Below are 21,521 nucleotides of genomic sequence, written 5' to 3' on the forward strand. Positions count from 1 at the left end.
TGGGTGATAATAGTCTAATTTCAAGGTCAAGTCTAAGGGGAAGTAATGGGGTACTTATGGGAACACCTACCAATTGCTTGATAAACCGATTTTCAACTTGATCAAGTATAGTCGCCTCCACATGGCCACACAACTCTGCACCATACGAAGCTGAACCCAAGGTCTACAATTGGTAAACTTGTAGGGCCGGGCTTGCTGGTCGAAACTGCAATTTATATGCCATCTTAAAAGTGCCCCTCACAATTTGCTCTAGTTTAAGCCTATGCTGGGAGTTGTGATCCTGCCACCCCATGTCTTCAGTGACTGTAATACCCAAATACCTGAAAGAATGCACTCTTCAAGAAGATACCCTGCTAAAATTGCATTGGCCTTGGTTGGGTGCCCTGGGTTTAAAACCATGTGATTTGTCTTGCTTAGATTGATTTCCAGGCCCCGATCCTTACAGAATTGTTCAAAGTAATCCAGGAGCTTTTGTAAGCCCTGTTGTTGAGATGTAAGGAAGACTGCACCATGAAATCATGCAAGATGCAAAGTACTTCATGTGCATTAACACCAGCCCAAAGAGAAGCAGTGGATGCATATTTTTCACATGTTGCATGGCAGAAACCTACTCAAAACTGCAGTACAAAATGTAACACCCTGCCTGAATACACCACAAAGACCTCCCTTGATCAGCAGTTGTTTTTTTCTTTTGTCCAAAGAAGTCAGTTTAAACTGCAGCTTTTATTATTAAACCACAAATTTGCACATGATTTGGAAAAATCTCCCACCCCTAGGTTTAATATCGATAAAGTGTAGTCTTCTGAGTTAGTGCCTTCATGATATAATCCACGTAGTGGGTGAGTGTCAATAGAGTAAATGCCCCATGACGAGTTAGTGCATCTAGGATGCAGTGCAATGTAGAATCTTGGTCATAATGTAGTGTTTGTGTCCACAGAATACATTATAAGATAATGGATATTTTGTCCATAGAGTGTATTGTTGAGTGCTAAGATCCCTTGGTGTATAAGTGCCAATGATGCTGAGTGGTGGGTTAGCATATCATGAAAGCAGTGAAATGTGTTGGGTTAGTGTCAATAGAATGCGTTGTTCTTGGTCCCTATCACTAGAAGTTACAAAGAAGCAAACATGCATGCTGAGGCACCAATAAAAATCCAGATGACACATTTTCTAATGATGCAACGCTCAATCTATGTTAGCCCAGAATACATCTCTCACATCTTTTCTCATTTGCTGAGTGATTCATTTATTTAACATGCATTATGCTGGCCAAAGATTCCATCAGTCAAATATTTAATATTGAGGCTGATACACTGAAATATATAATTCTCTGTTTGGACCACTCAGTTACTGATTTGATTATTAAATTAGGCCACCATCATGTGTATTGCACACTTAAAAAAACTAATATATTCAACCAAAAGCATACTCTTTGTGTGATTTTGTTTAACCTTTTGATTGTGCGTTGCAGAGGTAGTCCTGGAATACAATGGAAAAACAGAACTGGACTTTAGTGAAAGAATTTCTCCTTCTTGGATTTTCAGACCATCCGGAGTATGGGTCTTTGCTTTTTGCACTTTTCCTTACTGTTTACACCATGACAATATTGGGAAATCTCATCATAATGTTTATCATTTGTACAGACTCGCAGCTTCATACTCCCATGTATTTCTTTCTAGGGAACCTCTCTTTCATCGACATATTTCTCTCCTCAGTTACTATCCCAAAACTGCTTGCCACCCTCATCTCAAACAACAAGACCATCACATTCTATGCATGTTTTATTCAACTGTACTGTTTCATCTCAGTGGGAAACATGGAGAACCTTCTGCTAGCTGTCATGGCCATTGACCGCTATGTGGCAATCTGTGATCCTCTTCGCTATAATGTGGTGATGAGTTGGCAAGTGTGTCTTCGGATGGTGGCAGGCTCCTGGTTGCTGGTTAGCTTGCATTCATTGCTACACACTGTGCTCACTGCTCATCTGTTGTTCTGTGAATCCAATCTCGTCCGCCATTTTTTTTGTGAGATGACACCCCTCTTAGCGCTGTCTTGCTCCCCAACCAGAACCAATAAGCTGGTGATCTTTACTGAGGGGTCCTTTTCTTTGGCTCTCCCATTCTTGCTTATTTTGTTCTCCTACTTTTTCATACTGTCATCTGTACTGAGAATCCACTCTTTGAATGGGAAATTCCAGACCATGTCGACCTGTGCATCCCACCTGACCTCAGTGCTGTTGTTCTATGGGACACTATTCTCCATCTACTTCAAGGCTTCTTCATCTCATTCTCTTGACCAGGACCGCATAGTGAGCATTATGTATACTGTCGTCACCCCTATGATGAACCCATTCATCTACAGTCTACGAAATAAAGACTTGAAAGCAGCATTGAGGAGAATGATCCACAGCAACATTCATTAGAAGAGGAACATATTCACAAAGCACCTAATGCTCTTTGGGCGCTTTATGCTTAAAGTGCAGTCCCTATCAAGTTTAACACAAGCATTGTGGATCCGGAGAACAAGCTCGTGAGGCCGACTCCTGCTTCTGGACTATGAAATCATCAACTCTCTCACTCAAATCATAAGAATTTTTTTTATGAAACCTCCTCAATAATAATGCAACCCATAGCAGGAGACAATGAAATGATGTACATTTGTGTTTATCATATTACTTTAGGGGACATCGAGGCGCGGTTTTGGATTATTTAGTTTACATTGGTCTAGACAGATCCTACACTTCTTTAACAATAATCCTTAATTGGTTTCAGATCAATAATGCATGTGCAAACGTGTTACTTGAGTTAGAGGTTCAGGGAGAGAAAGGACCATGGCCTGGTACCTTGGGCTTTGAAGCCACTATTGACAATGCAGTCACGCTAAATTGGGTGGATTAACATTTTTGAGAGAACAAATGGAGGTTCACTTGTGGACGATAAGGTATGTCACCGGAGTATCGAGTCTTAAATAGAGATATGCAAAATATGTGGACCACAATATTGTCTGCCTGAATATCATAAAGCAAAGTAAATATATGCTGGTATAGGTTTACTATAATTAACTCCACATTTTTGTACCTTGATGATATACATGGTGTAAAGGTATGCAGATATGGAATTTAGAATGGTAAATCTATATTGACTAGACCTCTTCCTTACCTTCACAATCTTCTGGTTGAAGAGTGTTTGACCATGCATATCAATATTTTATTACTTAATATCCTGACAAACAAATGCTAACATGGGATTACAAGCTCAAAGGGTATGCTGTGGCAGACCTAGTTTCAGGAATAGTTTGGCAGGGAAGACTGATTCTGCAAATTACAGACCTATTCCACTCCTACCATTACCTAGTGACGTCACTGAGATGTTAGTTAGTAGCAATGTAGTTAGCGGATGCCTTCAATCCAAGGACTTGTTAAACATATGGCAGCAGGGTTGTAGCCCATTTTGGTGCAAATAGACTGCTTTAGATCTAGCATCAGATGACATCACAGGCTTCGCGGATCAGGGGGCTCATGCTGCTCTTGTGATATTGGATCTGTCGGCAGCCTTGGATATGGTGGATCTTCACACTCTACTGTGCAATACTGAGGCCTCCAGCATAATGGGGCTGGTTCTTACCTGTTTAAATTCCATCCTTGAAAACAACCCAGGTTGTATCAAATATGCCTGGGCGGAATTTGGGTAATTTCGCGTTCCGCGGAGAACGCGGAATTGCCCAAAATTCTGCGTTTCGCGGCTTTGCGGAATTTTTTGCTTGTTCACGTTCTCAAAATGCATGTTCATGAGATATTTCCGCCCGAGCACACAAACAGCATTCACGAAAAGGAAAAAGTATTGCGAACTAGCAATTCTGCGTGTTTGCGGATTTTTTACCGTTTCGCGGATCAATGCACTCCTTTTTGTTCAAATGAATTACACATCACTTGTGGAGTCCTTCAGGCTCCACCTTATCACTCATTCTGTTCAACATCTACATTCACCCTCTGATAACACTGATCAAGTATTTTGAATGTTCAGTAATATCTTACACAACAATATGCAGATCATTTGAAGACTTGAACAAGACTGGGGGCCCGATTCACAGAACTAACTTAAGACAAAATCCTAAACTTACTACCATTTTCGTATTCACAGAAGGCACTTGCTCATTTTGGTATTCACAGAAGACACTTGCTCACTTCGGTATTCACAGAAGTTAGGAGTCCTAACTTTAGGACTCCTAAATGCCTTCTGTGAATACCGAAAGTCTTAAAATTAGGATTTTTCTCAGTTTAGGAGTCCTAAAGTTAGGACTCCTAATTTTACTACTACTAAACTGAGAAAAATCCTAATTGTAAGGCTTTCGGTATTCACAGAAGGCATTTAGAAGTCCTAAAGTTAGGAGTCCTAAGTTTACTCCTACTAAATTGAGAAAAATCCTAATTTTAAGACTTTCGGTATTCACAGAAGGCATTTAGGAGTCCTAAAGTTAGGACTCCTAAGTTCTGTGAATACCGAAATGAGTAAGTGCCTTCTGTGAATACCAAAATGAGTAAGTGCCTTCTGTGAATACCAAAATGGTGGTAAATTTAGGATTTTGTCTTAAGTTAATTCTGTGAATCGGGCCCATGGTGCCTGATTCACAAAGAGCCTCCGAAGTTGTGGTGGAATCTACGCAATGATAAGCTGCAGCGCGTAGATTCTGCCCCAAGTAAGGAGTCTCCATCATTACTGTGGAGCCTCGGTCACAAATGCGGAGGCGCTTTGTGAATCTGGCCCATGATTAGCACCTCTATCGCTCCCACGAAACGCACAGCATCAATTCAAGGTTGGATGAATAGCAAATTTCTTGAACTTAATGCCAGTAAAGCAGACCTTTTACTGGTAAACCCATCATCGGACAGATGACCCACTATGGCCTCTTTTTGCTGCTCCTGCTCTTGTGGCTAAAGTAGAATATTTGGGATTCTGATTTGAGGCTCAATTAAATAAATAGATTTTTGCTTAAATCCCAAAAAATGATTTTCTTATATAATGGCCTACTAACCCCTACCTTACACAAAATCCAAAAGATACAGAACTATGCAGTAAAGGTTGAAATAGGGATCAGGAAACTTGACCCTTTTGCACAGGCCTGGGAAAGCCTTCATTGGTTCCTGTTAAACACTAGATTGAGTTCCAGACCCTGACTCTGATGCACAAGGTCTATCACTAGAGATGAGGAATATTCCCCACCTTCCTTCATTCATAATTCTAACCTGCTAGAATTCTCGGCTTGACTAGTTTGACCTGTTTGGTAAAGCTCCTTAAATTTACATTTTCTATTAAGCTCTCTCCTTGTTCTATTCATGCCACTCTGTCCATTTCATTTTTCCACTTGTTGGTTTGTAGCACCAAGATGCCTTGGCAATGGAAATGTGTTTTTACTTACTTGGCAAGTGCTCTCACCAAAAATGGGTCACTAGGCACTCAATTCCACATTGTGTGGTCACGCCATATTCACCAGGCAGCCACCTGTCTAGCAAAAGACTTCACAAACTTGTCTCTCCTGTGAGAGGAAGTAGGGAGCGCAGTCAGTCGTGTGGGCTACACAAAGAGACTTGTGGAAGTTTTTGTGGTTTGTCACACAAGACGCTTTGATTCCTGCTGTCACATGTTGTGCTTTATGCACTTATGTGCCCATTTTACTTATTGTATTGCTATAAGGACCTAAATATCACAATTCATTTAAAATTGCTACTTACCTTATATAAATGTGTGCTAGTTATCATATAAGAATATGTGCTACATGTATTATGTGTTTTGTTATTGTGCTTCTAATTCACCGGTTCATCCATTCATGTATTGTGTGATATTTGGAGAAAGACACAAGGGTTTCAAAGTGAATATGTAAGTGAATTTCTATGCTTTTATCTCCACCTTACATCATGAATCACAAGGATTCTTTTCTCATAATAACACTGAAAAATTATATAATATGAGCCTGGATAGCTCTCTCTTTGAAGATAAGCTTATTTGATCATGTTTTCTATGGCAGGAAGATGCACATTGTCACAGACTGAATTCAGCCTTGCTGGCAGGTTTTAAGCTAAAAGTCCTCAGAGTTCAGGTATGCACCCATAATATCTAAACAATTACATCCTCTTAGAAGGGCAGACTTTTGATGCTAATGTTTCCATTACATTACTACAAAGATATCTATCACAATGTAAAGTTGCCTGCATTTGCCATTTTTGCATTCTGTTCTTACCTTCTTACTACTATAATTTTTATTTGTGCAATACTTGTACCTTTTATTAAACTTGGCTTTAACTAAAGCTTGAAAAATAACAGTGTGTATTTCTTGTGTATGTTTACTTTGATGAACTGGTAGCAATAACTCACAACAAATTGATCAAATACCTGTATAGTCTCTGACAGGATGGGTACATGCTTAGTGCACATTTTCTCCAGGTGTGCTTGAGAGAAATATGTGGGTCATAATTGCTGTTTTCCCCACTCGTGTTGGTTACTCTACTCTATTAACAGAGGGCCATGGGAAGTCTGCGGGATATGACCAATATCGATCTACGTTCAGTTTTATTACCTTTAAATATTATTGTGTGATGTTGTTAAACATTTTTCTCTGATTTTGTTAGTCTTTGCTAGTATTTTCCTTATAAGTATCACACTTCAAGTTGGGCCCTAGTTTCAGCAGAAATGTATTGCAATATTTAAGAGTATAATAATCTCCACTAATATATCTGCTTGAGGTATGTGTACTGTTTTGGGGAGTCCAAAATAGAGCGTGCACTATTCTTAAGCACATTCAAAATGTGTACAGACCACATGGAGGTCAGTGATACACATGCCCATTTCCCCTTACCCCTGTAAGGCATTGCTATAGCCAAATCTCTGGTGCCTAGGGAAATCTTATGAAATGAGGCAGATATGCACCAGGTGAAAAACTGTGTTTTACCACTGAAGACAGGGATGGACACCAAGGAAAGGGTATATTTCGCGATATGATGTCTGCTGTATTTTCTGTATTGAAAAATCCAACAACGTTATGGTTATTCCAAGCAGAAATGCCATTTATGCACCGTTTCCACACAAAGAAAACTATTTTTTTGTGGAGCAACTCGTTTCCCTGACCCCATTTGACATTGAATGCAATTCCTCCCATGATCCCAACCCAGCTATGCCAACCTTTGTTGTTGTACACTTATACGTTTTTAGACCTGCAACTCATTTGTAAATATTACAAAATTATGACTTTTTAGGAATTCCCAAAGTGTGCATATCAATTTTCCATGCCCATAAGTGTCAAGAATCAGTTCCTGGAATTCCTTGTTCCACAGGAGCCGTACCGCTGAGGATCGGTCCAGAAGATAATTTCCCAACTCCCCGACAACTCTAACCCCAGTCTAAGCTGGCTTCAGAGATGAGGGGGAAAGGGGAATGGGACGACAAACAAGAGAGACTGCCACACTGGTGTCCTCACTTCTACTCGTTGGGAATGGAAGGAACCACCTGTAACAGAGAGCAGAGATTAACACACTTCTATCTTTTCTTTTCCCGGACACTATAGACCATCCCGCCTCCCAGCCAGACTCAGTGTTACCTGTGAATGTGTGGAAATTTGCCTCTCTCTAAATCTCGCTAGTGGTCTAGAAACTCCTTGTTGTCAGTTCTAGGAGGGTAACTAGTGATAGAAGTCTTCAAGTGCTCTTGCTCTTCTTGCTGTTGAACAACTTGTATTTTGGGGGGCGAAAATGCTGATACGCAGATAAGTTCAAATATACATATATATATATATCTATATTTACTTTCACCTAAAAAGGTAGGTCTCTGCTAGAATATTTCTAGTTTCAACTGCGCCCCTTGAAGAAATGGAAATCCACTTGATGAAACAACTATCAGCTGAGCGTTCACCGTCTGAGGTGAAATGTCATTCAAATTGGCAGGAAATATTCCAACAAAGAACTAGGGAAGAAAAGCACCTCTTGCGAAGCCTGAAAGCTTAAGAGGTAGTCTCAGGAAATAAACACTGAAGTTCTAAAATTGTTCGCTGCCGTGAAATCCAACTGGTTACAATATCACTTGAAAGTCTTTTTGATAACTGCGACCCAGGAACGATGAAGAGATAAAACGAGCTTACCCAATCAGAAGTTCAGGGTAGCCCGATAACTCCGGTGGAGGTTTAGTGGGAAAAAACAATACCTGACACCAGGTATTCAAATAGAGCTCTTCCTCGCAGGAACCAGACTACAAATGCGAGCGAAGAAACTCAGAAGAAAATGCAGGAGTCAGGAGGGTTCTTGTGGAGCTGACTGGAAACGCTGTTGATTCCGTTGATGCGACGGTTGAAGTGCGCAGCATTCTAATCGCTCGCGCACGAAGTAGCGGAACCGTCAGGATGGGCAAAAACACTAGACCGCTAACCTGTAACTGTGCGCTCTTCCTGATGGAACTCTTCTGTCAGGAAATGGCGATGGAAATACTTGGCCACCCTTTGCGACCAACCCCTAGGGGAATGTAGAACTGTGTAGCCTCTATTGATCTTGAAAGTAGGGGCAGGCAATTGTGTCTTGGTACCTATCTGACCAGCCCTGACAGTACCCCCCACCAAAACCCCCTCTCTAGGCTTCAGTGGATGTGTCTTGTGAAATTCCTTCACCAATCTAGGAGCATGAACCTGAGAGCTGGGTTCCCAGGACCTTTCTTCTGGACCAAAGCCCTTCCAGTCAATCAAATAAAACAACCTTCCTCCCTTCTTCTTAGAATCTAGAATTCTTTTGACTTCAAACTCTTCTTCAGAATGAACCTGAATGGGAGCTGGTGGCAAAACTCGTCTTAGGTTGGGAGGGCTTCGTTTTACCAAAGAGACATGGAATGTTGGATGGATTCTACATTTCTTTGGAAGATCTACTCTGACTGTCACCGGATTCACCATTCTAACCACTGAGTAGGGACCCACAAATTTAGGCTGGAACTTTCGATGTCCTTTCAAACGCATGAAACGAGTCGAAAGCCAGACTTGGTCTCCTGGTTCAAAAACTGGACTATCTCCACGACTCTTGTCAGCCTGAATCTTGTACGTTTCTTTAGCTTTGATGAGATTTTCTGTAGCTAACTGATAAGTTTTTTGCAAATTCTGTATTACTTCTTCAGCAGCTGGAACCTCAACCTCAACCTGACCGAAAATCATGTTTGGGTGTCTACCTGAATTCAAATAGAAAGGGGAAAACCCAGTGGCAGAATGAACTGAATTATTATAAGCAAACTCTGCAGTACTGAGCAAGGAATACCACTCTCCCTCTTTATCCATTAAGTACAAGCGCAGATACTGTTCCAACTCCTGATTCACTCTTTCTGTTTGCCCATCAGTCTCAGGATGATAACTGGTGGACAAACGGGAATCAACTCCCAAACCCATCAAAAATGATCTCCAGAAACGAGACACGAATTGCGGGCCTCGGTCTGAAATCACCACCTTGGGTATTCCATGCAATTTCACAACGTTCTGAATGAATAATGTAGCCAACTGAGATGCATTTGGGAGGCTCTTTAACGGGACAAAGTGACTCATCTTTGTGAATTGATCTACCACCACCCAAATTACTGAATACCCCTGACTACAAGGCATCTCTACAATGAAGTCCATGGACACAGTGTGCCACGGATAAGGGGCTACTGGGAGTGGCATCAGGAGACCCTGCGGTGACTGCCGAACAATTTTCCCTTTAACACATTGTTCACAAGCGGCTACATACTGTCTCACCTGAGTTTCCATGCCCGGCCAACAAAATTTTCTCTTCAGAAGGTTTAAGGTCTTCATCACGTCCTTGTGTCCAGCCAAATAATTGTCATGACATAAATTAATGACTTCTTTTCTCAGTTCCTCACTTGGCACAAAAACTTTTCCTTGTAAATAAGGCAACCCATCTTGTATTACCCGATCTGAGCCTTCTGCATACCATTCCTCGAATTCTTCTTTCTGGAACTCTTTTCTGATCTTGTCTTCCATTTCATTTATCACTGTGGTCCCAACGATTCTTTCTTCAGGAATGATATGCCCCAACATTGGTGGTTCCAGATTTGCACCTGATGTCAAACGAGAAAGAGCATCGGCCTTCCCATTTGCTGAACCTGGCTTGTAGGTCAAAACAAAATCATAATCTGCAAAAAACAGTGACCACCTGAGCTGTCTGGGTGTAAGAGTTCGAGCAGATTTCAAAAATTGCAAATTTCTATGGTCTGTAAAGACTGTGATGGTATGCTTCGCCCCAATCAGATAATGCCTCCACTCCTGAAAGGCATCTTTAACGGCTAACAATTCCTTGTCGGCAATGGAATAGATGATCTCGGCAGCCGATAATTTTCTGGAACGGTAAGCCACCGGGTGAAGCTGACCAGTGTCCTTGTGCCGTTGGGAAAGAATCCCTCCAATAGCTAAATTAGAAGCGTCCGCTTCAACATAGAAGGGTTCTCTAGGATCTGGATGTTGCAGTACTGGAGCAGTAATGAACGTTTCCTTTAGTTGTTGAAAGGCTTCTTCTGTTTCTTTGTTCCAATCGAATTTTTCATTCTTCTTGAGCAGGCGCGTAATGGGGCTCACCTTGTCCGAAATTTTTTGGATGAAACGTCTGTAAAAATTGGCAAAGCCCAAGAAACTTTGAATTTCCTTTACTGATTTTGGAGCTGGCCAATCCTTGATCGCTCTCACCTTGGAGTCATCCATAGCCACTCCTACGGGGGAGAGTATGAACCCCAGGAATTCAACTTGTGTCGAATGAAACACACATTTTTCAAGCTTGACATACAGTTGATTTTCGAGTAAACGTTCCAGAATCATTCTGACATGTTGAATATGCTCTTTCTTATTCTGAGAAAAAATAAGAATGTCGTCAATGTAAACGACAGCAAAACGATCCAAAAATTCACGAAGAATATCATTCACAAAGTGCTGAAATGCTGCCGGGGCATTACATTAGCCAAAGGGCATGACTTGATACTCGAACAGGCCGAACCTAGTTCGGAACGCCGTCTTCCACTCATCGCCTTCGGCCATGCGGACCAGATGATAGGCCCCCCTCAAATCCAATTTTGTATAAATATTAGCATCTTTGACTTGATCCAAAAGTTCAGAAATGAGTGGCAACGGATATCGATTTTTCTTTGTGACTTGGTTCAAAGCTCGATAGTCAATGCACGTTCTTAGGCTCCCATCCTTCTTGGAAATAAAAAAAAGAGGAGAGGAGACGGGGGACTGGGAAGGGCGAATAAAACCATTTGCCAAATGTGAATCCAGATATTCTTTCAAATGCTGATTCTCTGACTCTGAGAGGGCATAAATGCGACTGCACGGCAATGAAGCTCCAGGTTCCAATTCGATTTTACAGTCGTATTCCCGATGAGGAGGAAGTCTCAAAGCCTCTCTTTCATTGAAAACTGATTCTAAATCCTTGTACTCTTCTGGTATACTTGGAACTTCCACAGTGCAAATACTCCGGGACTGTTCTACCAGACAAGAAGATGGTGTTGACTGTTTCTCCTTCCGGTCTTCAAGAAAACAGTGCTCCAGACAATAATTGGAATTCATCTCTACGAATCGTTTTGCCCAATCTATTCTTGGGTTATGTTCCAAGAGCCAGGGCAGTCCCAAAATTAATTGGAACTGTGGGGCATCAATTAAACTGAAATTCAAATAGCTACGATGTTTCTCAGGACCCAACAGAGTAATTAACTCGGTGTCATATGAAATGGGGCCAGAAGATAGATTTGTACCATCCACCGCTTGTACAGGTTCAGGCCTTTCCTTCTTGATGAATTGTACCCCCAAATTCTTGGCAAACTGAATATCACAAAAATTGCCAGTCACCCCAGAATCAATCATAACTGCGACTTCTTCCAATTTGTCTTTTCCAAATGACATCAGACAGAAAATGTTTAGATGAGGGGCCGAAGGTTGCATAGTGTTTGCCAACAACTGAGGATTTGGAGTTGTCTCCTTAGCAGCTCCCACCAGGGCAACTCCGTCTACTGGTGGAGCTTGTCTTACCCACTGATTTGTCTTTGGCTTTTTTGTGCACTCTTTTACAAAATGTCCAGAACCTCCGCAGTACATACACAATTTGCCGGAACGTCTTCTTTCTCTTTCTTCCTTACTAAGTGGTCCACGAACTGCGCCAATTTGCATGGGTTCTTCATTGATGACTCCCTAACTGCTCTTCCCGATTTCTGTTCGGATCCGGTCGAACCTAGGTGGAATTTGCCTTGTTTCTTTTCGACGTTCACTTCTTCTTTCCGCTTGACGCTGATCAATTTGAAGAGCTAAATCAATTAACTCTGAAACATCGGTAGGTCTTTTAGGAATCTGAGCCAGGCCATCTTTCAATTCATCCCTCAGACCTCTGTAAAAAATTGCTGCTCTCTTTGCCTCAGGCCATTTTGTTTCCATAATTAATTTATTGAATTGCGCTAAATAGGCCACCAACTCTCTGTTCCCCTTTCAAATCTAGTAGCTCATTATCAGTGGTTTGAGAGACAGTTCTTCGATCGAAGATTCGCAAAAACTCAGTCTTGAACTCCTCAAAATTATATAACACTGGATCGTTGGTAGAAACCAATGGCATCGACCAGGCCGCTGCATCTCCACTCAGGTAAGACAGCATGAAAGCCACTTTGGATTGGTCCTCCTTAAATATAATGGGTTTACACAAAAAGTGCAACGAACACTGAGTAATGAAGACTTGCGCCTTATGCGGGTCTCCCTGAAATCTCTCTGGAGGGGCCAAAGGAATTGTGGGGGACATGGCATGAACTACTTGGGTTGTCATTTCAGTCGAGGAGGGTGAGGGAGAGAATGTTTGAGTTTTCTGTTCCCCAAAATTGAGACTTAGACTAACTGAGAGTTCATCTAACATGCTTCGCAAATAACTGGCCTCCTGGTTAGACTTCCTAACCTCCTCCCTAGTCTCACTTAATTGCTTTTGTAAACCTTCCAAAATTGCTGCCAACGCCTTAACATCAAAGCCCTCAGCCATACTGCCCAGGCGGAGATAATTGAAGGCACTTCAATCTGTCAAGAATCAGTACCTGGAATTCCTTGTTCCGCAGGAGCCGTACCGCTGAGGATCGGTCCAGAAGATAATTTCCCAACTCCCCGACAACTCTAAACCCAGTCTAAGCTGGCTTCAGAGATGAGGGGGAAAGGGGAATGGGACGACAAACAAGAGAGACTGCCACACTGGTGTCCTCACTTCTACTCGTTGGGAATGGAAGGAACCACCTGTAACAGAGAGCAGAGATTAACACACTTCTATCTTTTCTTTTCCCGGACACTATAGACCATCCCGCCTCCCAGCCAGACTCAGTGTTACCTGTGAATGTGTGGAAATTTGCCTCTCTCTAAATCTCGCTAGTGGTCTAGAAACTCCTTGTTGTCAGTTCTAGGAGGGTAACTAGTGATAGAAGTCTTCAAGTGCTCTTGCTCTTCTTGCTGTTGAACAACTTGTATTTTGGGGGGCGAAAATGCTGATACGCAGATAAGTTCAAATATACATATATATATATATCTATATTTACTTTCACCTAAAAAGATAGGTCTCTGCTAGAATATTTCTAGTTTCAACTGCGCCCCTTGAAGAAATGGAAATCCACTTGATGAAACAACTATCAGCTGAGCGTTCACCGTCTGAGGTGAAATGTCATTCAAATTGGCAGGAAATATTCCAACAAAGAACTAGGGAAGAAAAGCACCTCTTGCGAAGCCTGAAAGCTTAAGAGGTAGTCTCAGGAAATAAACACTGAAGTTCTAAAATTGTTCGCTGCCGTGAAATCCAACTGGTTACAATATCACTTGATAGTCTTTTTGATAACTGCGACCCAGGAACGATGAAGAGATAAAACGAGCTTACCCAATCAGAAGTTCAGGGTAGCCCGATAACTCCGGTGGAGGTTTAGTGGGAAAAAACAATACCTGACACCAGGTATTCAAATAGAGCTCTTCCTCGCAGGAACCAGACTACAAATGCGAGCAAAGGAACTCAGAAGAAAATGCAGGAGTCAGGAGGGTTCTTGTGGAGCTGACTGGAAACGCTGTTGATTCCGTTGATGCGACGGTTGAAGTGCGCAGCATTCTAATCGCTCGCGCACGAAGTAGCGGAACCGTCAGGATGGGCAAAAAGACTAGACCGCTAACCTGTAACTGTGCGATCTTCCTGATGGAACTCTTCTGTCAGGAAATGGCGATGGAAATACTTGGCCACCCTTTGCGACCAACCCCTAGGGGAATGTAGAACTATGTAGCCTCTATTGATCTTGAAAGTAGAGGCAGGCAATTGTGTCTTGGTACCTATCTGACCAGCCCTGACAATAAGCTTCAGTCCACGTTTGCCTCCTCTTTCTTGAATTTACTCCATCAGTGTATGTGTGAAAGTCTGTTTTCCTTTTTTTTTTTTTTTTATTTAGTCATGCAGCAATAATACATTACTTAATTCCAAGACATACCAGTGACCACACAGACACATTGCAAGAATATCGCTAACCCTGTTAGAGACAAAAAAAGCAGCGCTAACCGCGGTTAGCGCTGCTTTTTTACGTCTGGTATTTTTCTGACTTAGCCATGATATCCTATGGAAGGTGGATATCATGGCTAAGTTTTTCTGTCCCTATCAACAATCTAACGTGAGATTATCGCTGGGTTTCCAGCGATAATCTCACGTTAGCCACTTAGCGCTAGGATTTTTATCGCTGATGAGATGAGCGTTGCTAATAGCACGCTATCTCAGTGATAAAAATCGTCGCTAGCCGGCGATTATTATCTTGGCGCTAAGGGCGCTCAGCGATAATTATCGCCGGTTGTTGTTGATATGCCCCCTTATTTACAAACTTAAAATAACAACAGGTTGAGAAAAAAACAATAAGGATATAAACCCATGACGTGAATTTTGCAAGCAGCTCCTTGATGCCGTTTCATAGCTCACTGTGCTGTATTAGGATTGCAATTTATGAACTTGAAAAAACAAAATAATCTCTGTGTCAAGCTGTAGCCCTCGCACCTGTCTATATTGAATACACATCTGTGACCTGCATGTTACATGATGTGCTTAGCAGAAGGCACATTAACCCTATGAGCCACTTTATGAGTTACTGGACAAAACACAGAACTCTCCTTCATCTGCTTTAATTACAAGAGTTATTTTACCAGTATTTTAATCCACTGAAAAGTTCTGGGCACACAAAGGTCTCTGGGGCAGGTGTCTTAATCCTTCAAGATATTTTAAAACGCAGCCTCTGTGTGAACAATTACGTAAGCTGGAACAGATTTACATGCAACATGTGTCCTCTTGCCAATTTCTTTGGAGCAGATGTTATCAATGTATAATGTAACTGTCTACATTTAATGATTCCGCCCCTCATGGCTCCACCCATTTCCTCTGCCACACCTTGACCTCCAATGTATTGGTTCCGGTAGCATTGTTTTTTCTATATCGGGACAGTGCTGTATCCAGCTGAAAATGTGGACATTGTTGGTGTTAACATGGGAGATACACATTTTCTTGACAGTAAACCCAATGATATTTAGTCCACTTGCTTTTTGAAGAGACAGCAATTACTGTCCTTAGGGCACTAAATTAATGAGTGTCTGTTTTCCTTTCATTCAGCCTGTTTTCAGCAGGTTTTCCCCTGTGGTGCAGGGCCCTGTGACTGATGTAAATGTCACTCAGTCGGTTATCTCTGCAAGCAAGGCTATCCCCCGGGACGCAGCCCCTCGAGAGTGTGTTGCTGATAAATATGCAGGCCACTAGTCTTGTCACATCTCAAAGCCAGGGAGGAGCTTCCATTGGTGCAGCAGGTGCAGGCGCCCTGAGAGGCTCCTTGACCCCCTGATTATTGCTGTATTTTATCATTCACTCAGACAGCAGCTCGGTGGCCCATTTCCTTTCTTGCACTAGCACCCATAGTGCACTGGCTATGCTACTGCTGCAAAGGTGGGTACCACTAAAGTTCCTTCTGGCCTATGTCGTTGTTTTGTTTCAAAATAAATGAATCAAAATGGTCCCTAATTGTCATCAAATGTTGATAGGAAATTGATGGGGCACTAATCGGATTTCACAAGTAAATAGTGTTTGAGGCGTAATTCACTTTTACATAATGAGAAGTTCGGGCCATCTAAAATGATTGCCAGTTCAGGCCACTGAGTAATCTGGAAACTTGCAATGCACCCCCCCCCCCCCCTTAAATCTCTGTGTGTCACAGGCTTGCTGCCAACTTTCAGAGCAGGAGCAGGCGGGGAGACTCCATGGTCCAGGTGAGCCAGTTCAACTTCTCAGCAGTGTCAGGGGGACTGTTCTTTCTACTAATGACATGTAGTGTATTTTCTGTTGTTTTACTGCGCTATAACTGCAGTGCTAAATGCAAACACCTTATTTCATGTACCTTTTTTAAAGATCCCTAAACTATAATATAGTGGTGCATTTACAAATGGTGTAGGTCAGTGATTCCTTATGGTTTACTCTCTGCTCCCAACCAAAAGTCCTACAGCACGAGGACCAAGAAGCTGATGACGTCACCCCCTCATATATGCTCAAAAAATAGTGTCCACCAGATTTCTGTGTCTCTTACCCAATTTTGAATCCCCAAGCCATACTGTCAGGTTGGAGTCCACCTCAGAATGTCCACATTTCCAATAAACATAGCGCCATATTTATCAGCATTTCACGCAACGCAGCAAGCCACCTTGATGCGCTCTTTGGAAGGGAGAGGGCAGGAATGCGCTGTAATAAACATAAAACAGCACATTCCTGCTCTTAGACTGCGCTGGCGCACAAACTGCTGCTTCGCACCAAAGCAGGAAAGCGCCAAAGCGGCAACACTTCCTGTGCAAAAAACTATCCCATGAGGCTTTTTCCTCTTTCCATTCTGCAGCCCAAGTAGGAAGAGAAAACAAGCATTTGCAATGCAATCGGTCTCGCTTTTGGGACAGTATATGTATTTAGCTATGCAGCACATTAGCCTGGGTGCTGAAACATCTCCTGTTCTTTAACATGGAGAGAAAGTAAGCACCGAACTGCGTGACACGGCAGGTATGGGAACACATGGAGAGAAATATTGGCTTTCAGCGGGAAATGGTATAGTTCAAAGCTCTGTTTTTAATATAAAAGCAGGGCCTTCAGTAATAATATCACTGATAATACAAGATTTGAAAAAAATAAATTGTCTACGAATGCTTGTGGAAGACAATTTCTATGGACTGGAATCTAGAGAACGCTTAAGTGATTCAGGTATTTTACTGACCTCTGCTGGTCGTTTTCGATCAAGAAAGTTAAATAGGGCAGTTGCCAGAAAATTTAAACAAGCATTTGCAATGCAATAGGTCTCGCATTTATAAGAGTTTGAGCTATTGGCATTGCAAAATTACAATGCCTTTTATTTATGTTTTGGTTTTAAAACAAATAAAAGGCATTGTCATTTACAATGTCAGTAGCATAAACTCGCCTAAAAGCAGTGTGTGGAGTGCAGCAGTGTGTGGCGTGCAGCAGTGTGCGGCGTGCAGCAGTGTGCGGCGTGCAGCAGTGTTTCGTGTAGCAGTGTGAGGCATGCAGCACTGTGTGGCGTGCAGCGACGTGCAGCAGTGTGCGGTGTGCAGCAGTGTCGTGCAGCATGCAGCAGTGTCGTGCAGCATGCAGCAGTGTCGTACAGCATGCAGCAGTGTTGTGCAGCGTGCAGCAGTGTCGTGCAGCGTGCAGCAGTGTCGTGCAGCGTGCAGCAGTGTCGTGCAGCAGTGTCGTGCAGCAGTGTCGTGCAGCAGTGTCGTGCAGCAGTGTCGTGCAGTAGTGTGCAGCAGTGTCGTGCAGCAGTGTGTGGCGTGCAGCAGTGTTTCGTGCAGTAGTGTGCGGCGTGCAGCAGTGTGCGGCGTGCAGCAGTGTGAGGCGTGCAGGAGTGTGAGGCGTGCAGCAGTGTGTGGCGTGCAGCAGTGTGCGGCGTGCAGCAGTGTGCGGCGTGCAGCAGTGTGCAGCGTGCAGCAGTGTGAGGCGTGCAGCAGTGTGAGGCGTGCAGCAGTGTCGTGCAACATGCAGCAGTGAGTAATGCAGCAGTGTGCAGCAGTGTGTGCCATGCAGCAGTGTGTGGCGTGCAGCAGTGTTTTTCGTGTAGCATTGTGCGGCGTGCAGCAGTGTGCGGCGTGCAGCAGTGTGTGGCGTGCAGCAGTGTGAGGCGTGCAGCAGTGTTTTGTGTAGCAGTGTGAGGCATGCAGCAGTGTGCGGCGTGCAGCAGTGTGCGGCGTGCAGCAGTGTGAGGTGTGCAGAAGTGTTTTGTGTAGCAGTGTGAGGTATGCAGCAGTGTGAGGCGTGCAGCAGTGTGAGGCGTGCAACAGTATGGCGTGCAGCAGTGTGAGGCGTGAAGCAGTTTGAGGCGTGCAGCAGTGTGAGGCGTGCAGCAGTGTTAGGCATGCAGCAGTGTGATGCATGCAGCAGTGTGAGGCGTGCAGCAGTGAGGCGTGCAGCAGTGAGGCGTGCAGCAGTGTGAGGCATGCAGCACTGTGTGGCGTGCAGCGGCGTGCAGCAGTGTGCGGCGTGCAGCAGTGTGCTGCGTGCAGCAGTGTGCAGCAGTGTGCGGCGTGCAGCAGTGTGCGGCGTGCAACAGTGTGTGCCGTGCAACAGTGTGTGCCGTGCAACAGTGTTTCGTGTAGCATTGTGCGGCGTGCAGCAGTGTGAGGCGTGCAGCAGTGTGAGGCGTGCAGCAGTGTGAGGCGTGCAGCAGTGTGAGGCGTGCAGAGCAGTGTGAGGCATGCAGCAGTGTGAGGCGTGCAGCAGTGTGAGGCGTGCAGCTGTGTAATGCAGCAGTGTGCGAAGCAGTGTGTGGCATGCGGTAGTGTGCGGCGTGCAGCAGTAGCAGTGTGTGGCGTGCAGCAATGTTTTGTGTAGCAGTGTGAGGCATGCAGCACTGTGTGGCGTGCAGCGGTGTGCAGCAGTGTGCGGCGTGCAGCAGTGTCGTGCAGCATGCAGCAGTGTCGTGCAGCATGCAGCAGTGTCGTGTGGCGTGCAGCATTGTTTCGTGCAGTAGTGTGCGGCGTGCAGCAGTGTGCGGCGTGCAGCAGTGTGCGCCGTGCAGCAGTGTGAGGCGTGCAGGAGTGTGAGGCGTGCAGCAGTGTGAGGCGTGCAGCAGTGTGAGGCATGCAGCAGTGTGAGGCGTGCAGCAGTGTCGTGCAACATGCAGCAGTGAGTAATGCAGCAGTGTGCAGCAGTGTGTACCATGCAGCAGTGTGTGGCGTGCAGCAGTGTTTTTCGTGTAGCATTGTGCGGCGTGCAGCAGTGTGCGGCGTGCAGCAGTGTGTGGCGTGCAGCAGTGTGAGGCGTGCAGCAGTGTTTTGTGTAGCAGTGTGAGGCATGCAGCAGTGTGAGGCGTGCAACAGTATGGCGTGCAGCAGTGTGAGGCGTGCAGCAGTGTGAGGCGTGCAGCAGTGTGAGGCGTGCAGCAGTGTGAGGCATGCAGCAGTGTGAGGCGTGCAGCAGTGTGAGGCGTGCAGCACTGTGTGGTGTGCAGCGGCGTGCAGCAGTGTGCGGCGTGCAGCAGTGTGCGGCGTGCAGCAGTGTGCGGCGTGCAGCAGTGTGCGGCGTGCAGCAGTGTGCAGCAGTGTGCGGCGTGCAACAGTGTGTGCCGTGCAACAGTGTGTGCCGTGCAGCAGTGGGAGGCGTGCAGCAGTGGGAGGCGTGCAGCAGTGGGAGGTGTGCAGCAGTGGGAGGCATGCAGCAGTGGGAGGCATGCAGCAGTGGGAGGCATGCAGCAGTGTGAGGCGTGCAGCAGTGTGAGGTGTGCAGCAGTGTGAGGCGTGCAGCAGTGTGAGGCGTGCAGCTGTGTAATGCAGCAGTGTGCGAAGCAGTGTGTGGCGTGCGGTAGTGTGCGGCGTGCAGCAGTAGTAGTGTGTGGCATGCAGCAATGTTTCGTGTAGCAGTGTGCAGCATACAGCAGTGTGCGGCGTGCAGTAGTGTCTGGCTTGCAGAAGTGTGCGGCGTGCAGCAGTGTGTGGCGTGCAGCAGTGTGTGGCATGCAGCAGTGTGTGGCGTGCAGCAGTGTGAGGTGTGCAGCAGTGTGAGGCGTGCAGCAGTGTGTGGCATGCAGCAGTGTCGTGCAGCATGCAGCAGTGAGTAATGCAGCAGTGTGCAGCAGTGTGTGGCGTGCAGCGTGCAGCAGTGTGTGCTGTGCAGCAGTGTGTGCCGTGCAGCAGTGTTTCGTGTAGCATTGTGCAGCGTGCAGCAGTGTGTGGCGTGCAGCAGTGTGTGGCGTGCAGCAGTGTTTTGTGTAGCAGTGTGCGGCGTGCAGCAGTGTGCGGCGTGCAGCAGTGTGAGGCGTGCAGCAGTGTGTGGCGTGCAGCAGTGTGAGGCGTGCAGCAGTGTGAGGCATGCAGCAGTGTGAGGCATGCAGCAGTGTGAGGCATGCAGCAGTGTGAGGCATGCAGCAGTACATGAAATACAAGCATCTCACTGCTAATGGGTTAAACACTGAATATAATACCATTTACCAGCACAACATGGGTCTAGAGACACACAGAAAGGCAGAATAGAGTCCGCTATTTCAGATCACATTCTCAGCCTACAGCTTGGTGCCATTAGCTGGTGCGCTTACACCACCACTGTTAAGCGCCCGGCTTTTAACTAGTGCACCACGTGCTGCCCCACGAGGCCGCCAGTAACTGCAACACTGGGGCTCGTGCCCCAGCCCTTTCACTTTATAAAACACTGTTAGCAGATCTGTTAATCCCACTGGTGCAACTCCAGTGAGGCAGGACTACGGCTCCCACAATGCATCACATTATTAAACGAAAGCTCAGGACTGGAAAAGACTCGAGACCTGACTGTTCAACTGAAACCCCCACCGCAGCAGCCTCAGCGCCTGGTTACCCTTGGGGGCGATTAGACGCACTTTACAAAACTTGTTGATGTTAAATTGATAATGAATACGTGGTTGCTGGCGAATGAGTGCATCAGATAATCTGTGCTAGAAGTAAAATGTGGACTTTATGCCACACCCGAGCGAATAAACGGAAATACTTCTTTGCTCGGATACCAACCCCACCTTGTTCTCTCTCTTACACGCACATCACGCACATGGTCACTGCTTATCATGAACTAGCATTACGGGCGCTCTATTACATAAATAAAAAGCCATGGTGAATGCTGCTGGATGCTGTTTGGCAGGTGGGAGGGTTAAATAAAAGGCCACAGTGATTAAACAAAGAAAGTGAAACCAGCCATGGCATCGTTGCTGGATGATGTTTGGGAGACAGAGAACAAGAGCGCACTGAAGCTGACGAGGAGGGAGTGGGAGGGGGGAGTGGGGGCGGGCGCAGTGGTGCGGGCCGCAGTTGTAAAAGGCAGGGAGAGGGTGAGATTGAGGAAGGGAAAGATAGGGATCAAAGGAAAAAACAAGGGGGTGGCAAATGGTGTGCACTTTGATGTCCTCAGTGGCCGGGCGGCTCACTGAGGACATCAAAGCAAGTGATCAGGCAGTGCTTTTCAGGCTGCCAAATGGTGCGCGCGCCCGGGGCACATG

The 21,521-nt window shown here is 45.1% G+C and overlaps 1 protein-coding gene across 1 annotated transcript; it reads left to right on the plus strand.

Moving 5' to 3' along the window:
- Nucleotides 1-1,489: 1,489 nt before the first annotated feature.
- On the plus strand, nt 1,490-2,422 carry LOC146796913 (olfactory receptor 1f45-like). Its single transcript, XM_085631444.1, has one exon. It carries the CDS (start codon nt 1,490-1,492, stop codon nt 2,420-2,422), a length of 933 nt encoding a protein of 310 aa, XP_085487570.1.
- Nucleotides 2,423-21,521: the final 19,099 nt, after the last annotated feature.

Source organism: Triturus cristatus, chromosome 10 (genome assembly GCF_964204655.1).
Source record: "Triturus cristatus chromosome 10, aTriCri1.1, whole genome shotgun sequence".
NCBI lineage: Eukaryota > Metazoa > Chordata > Amphibia > Caudata > Salamandridae > Triturus > Triturus cristatus.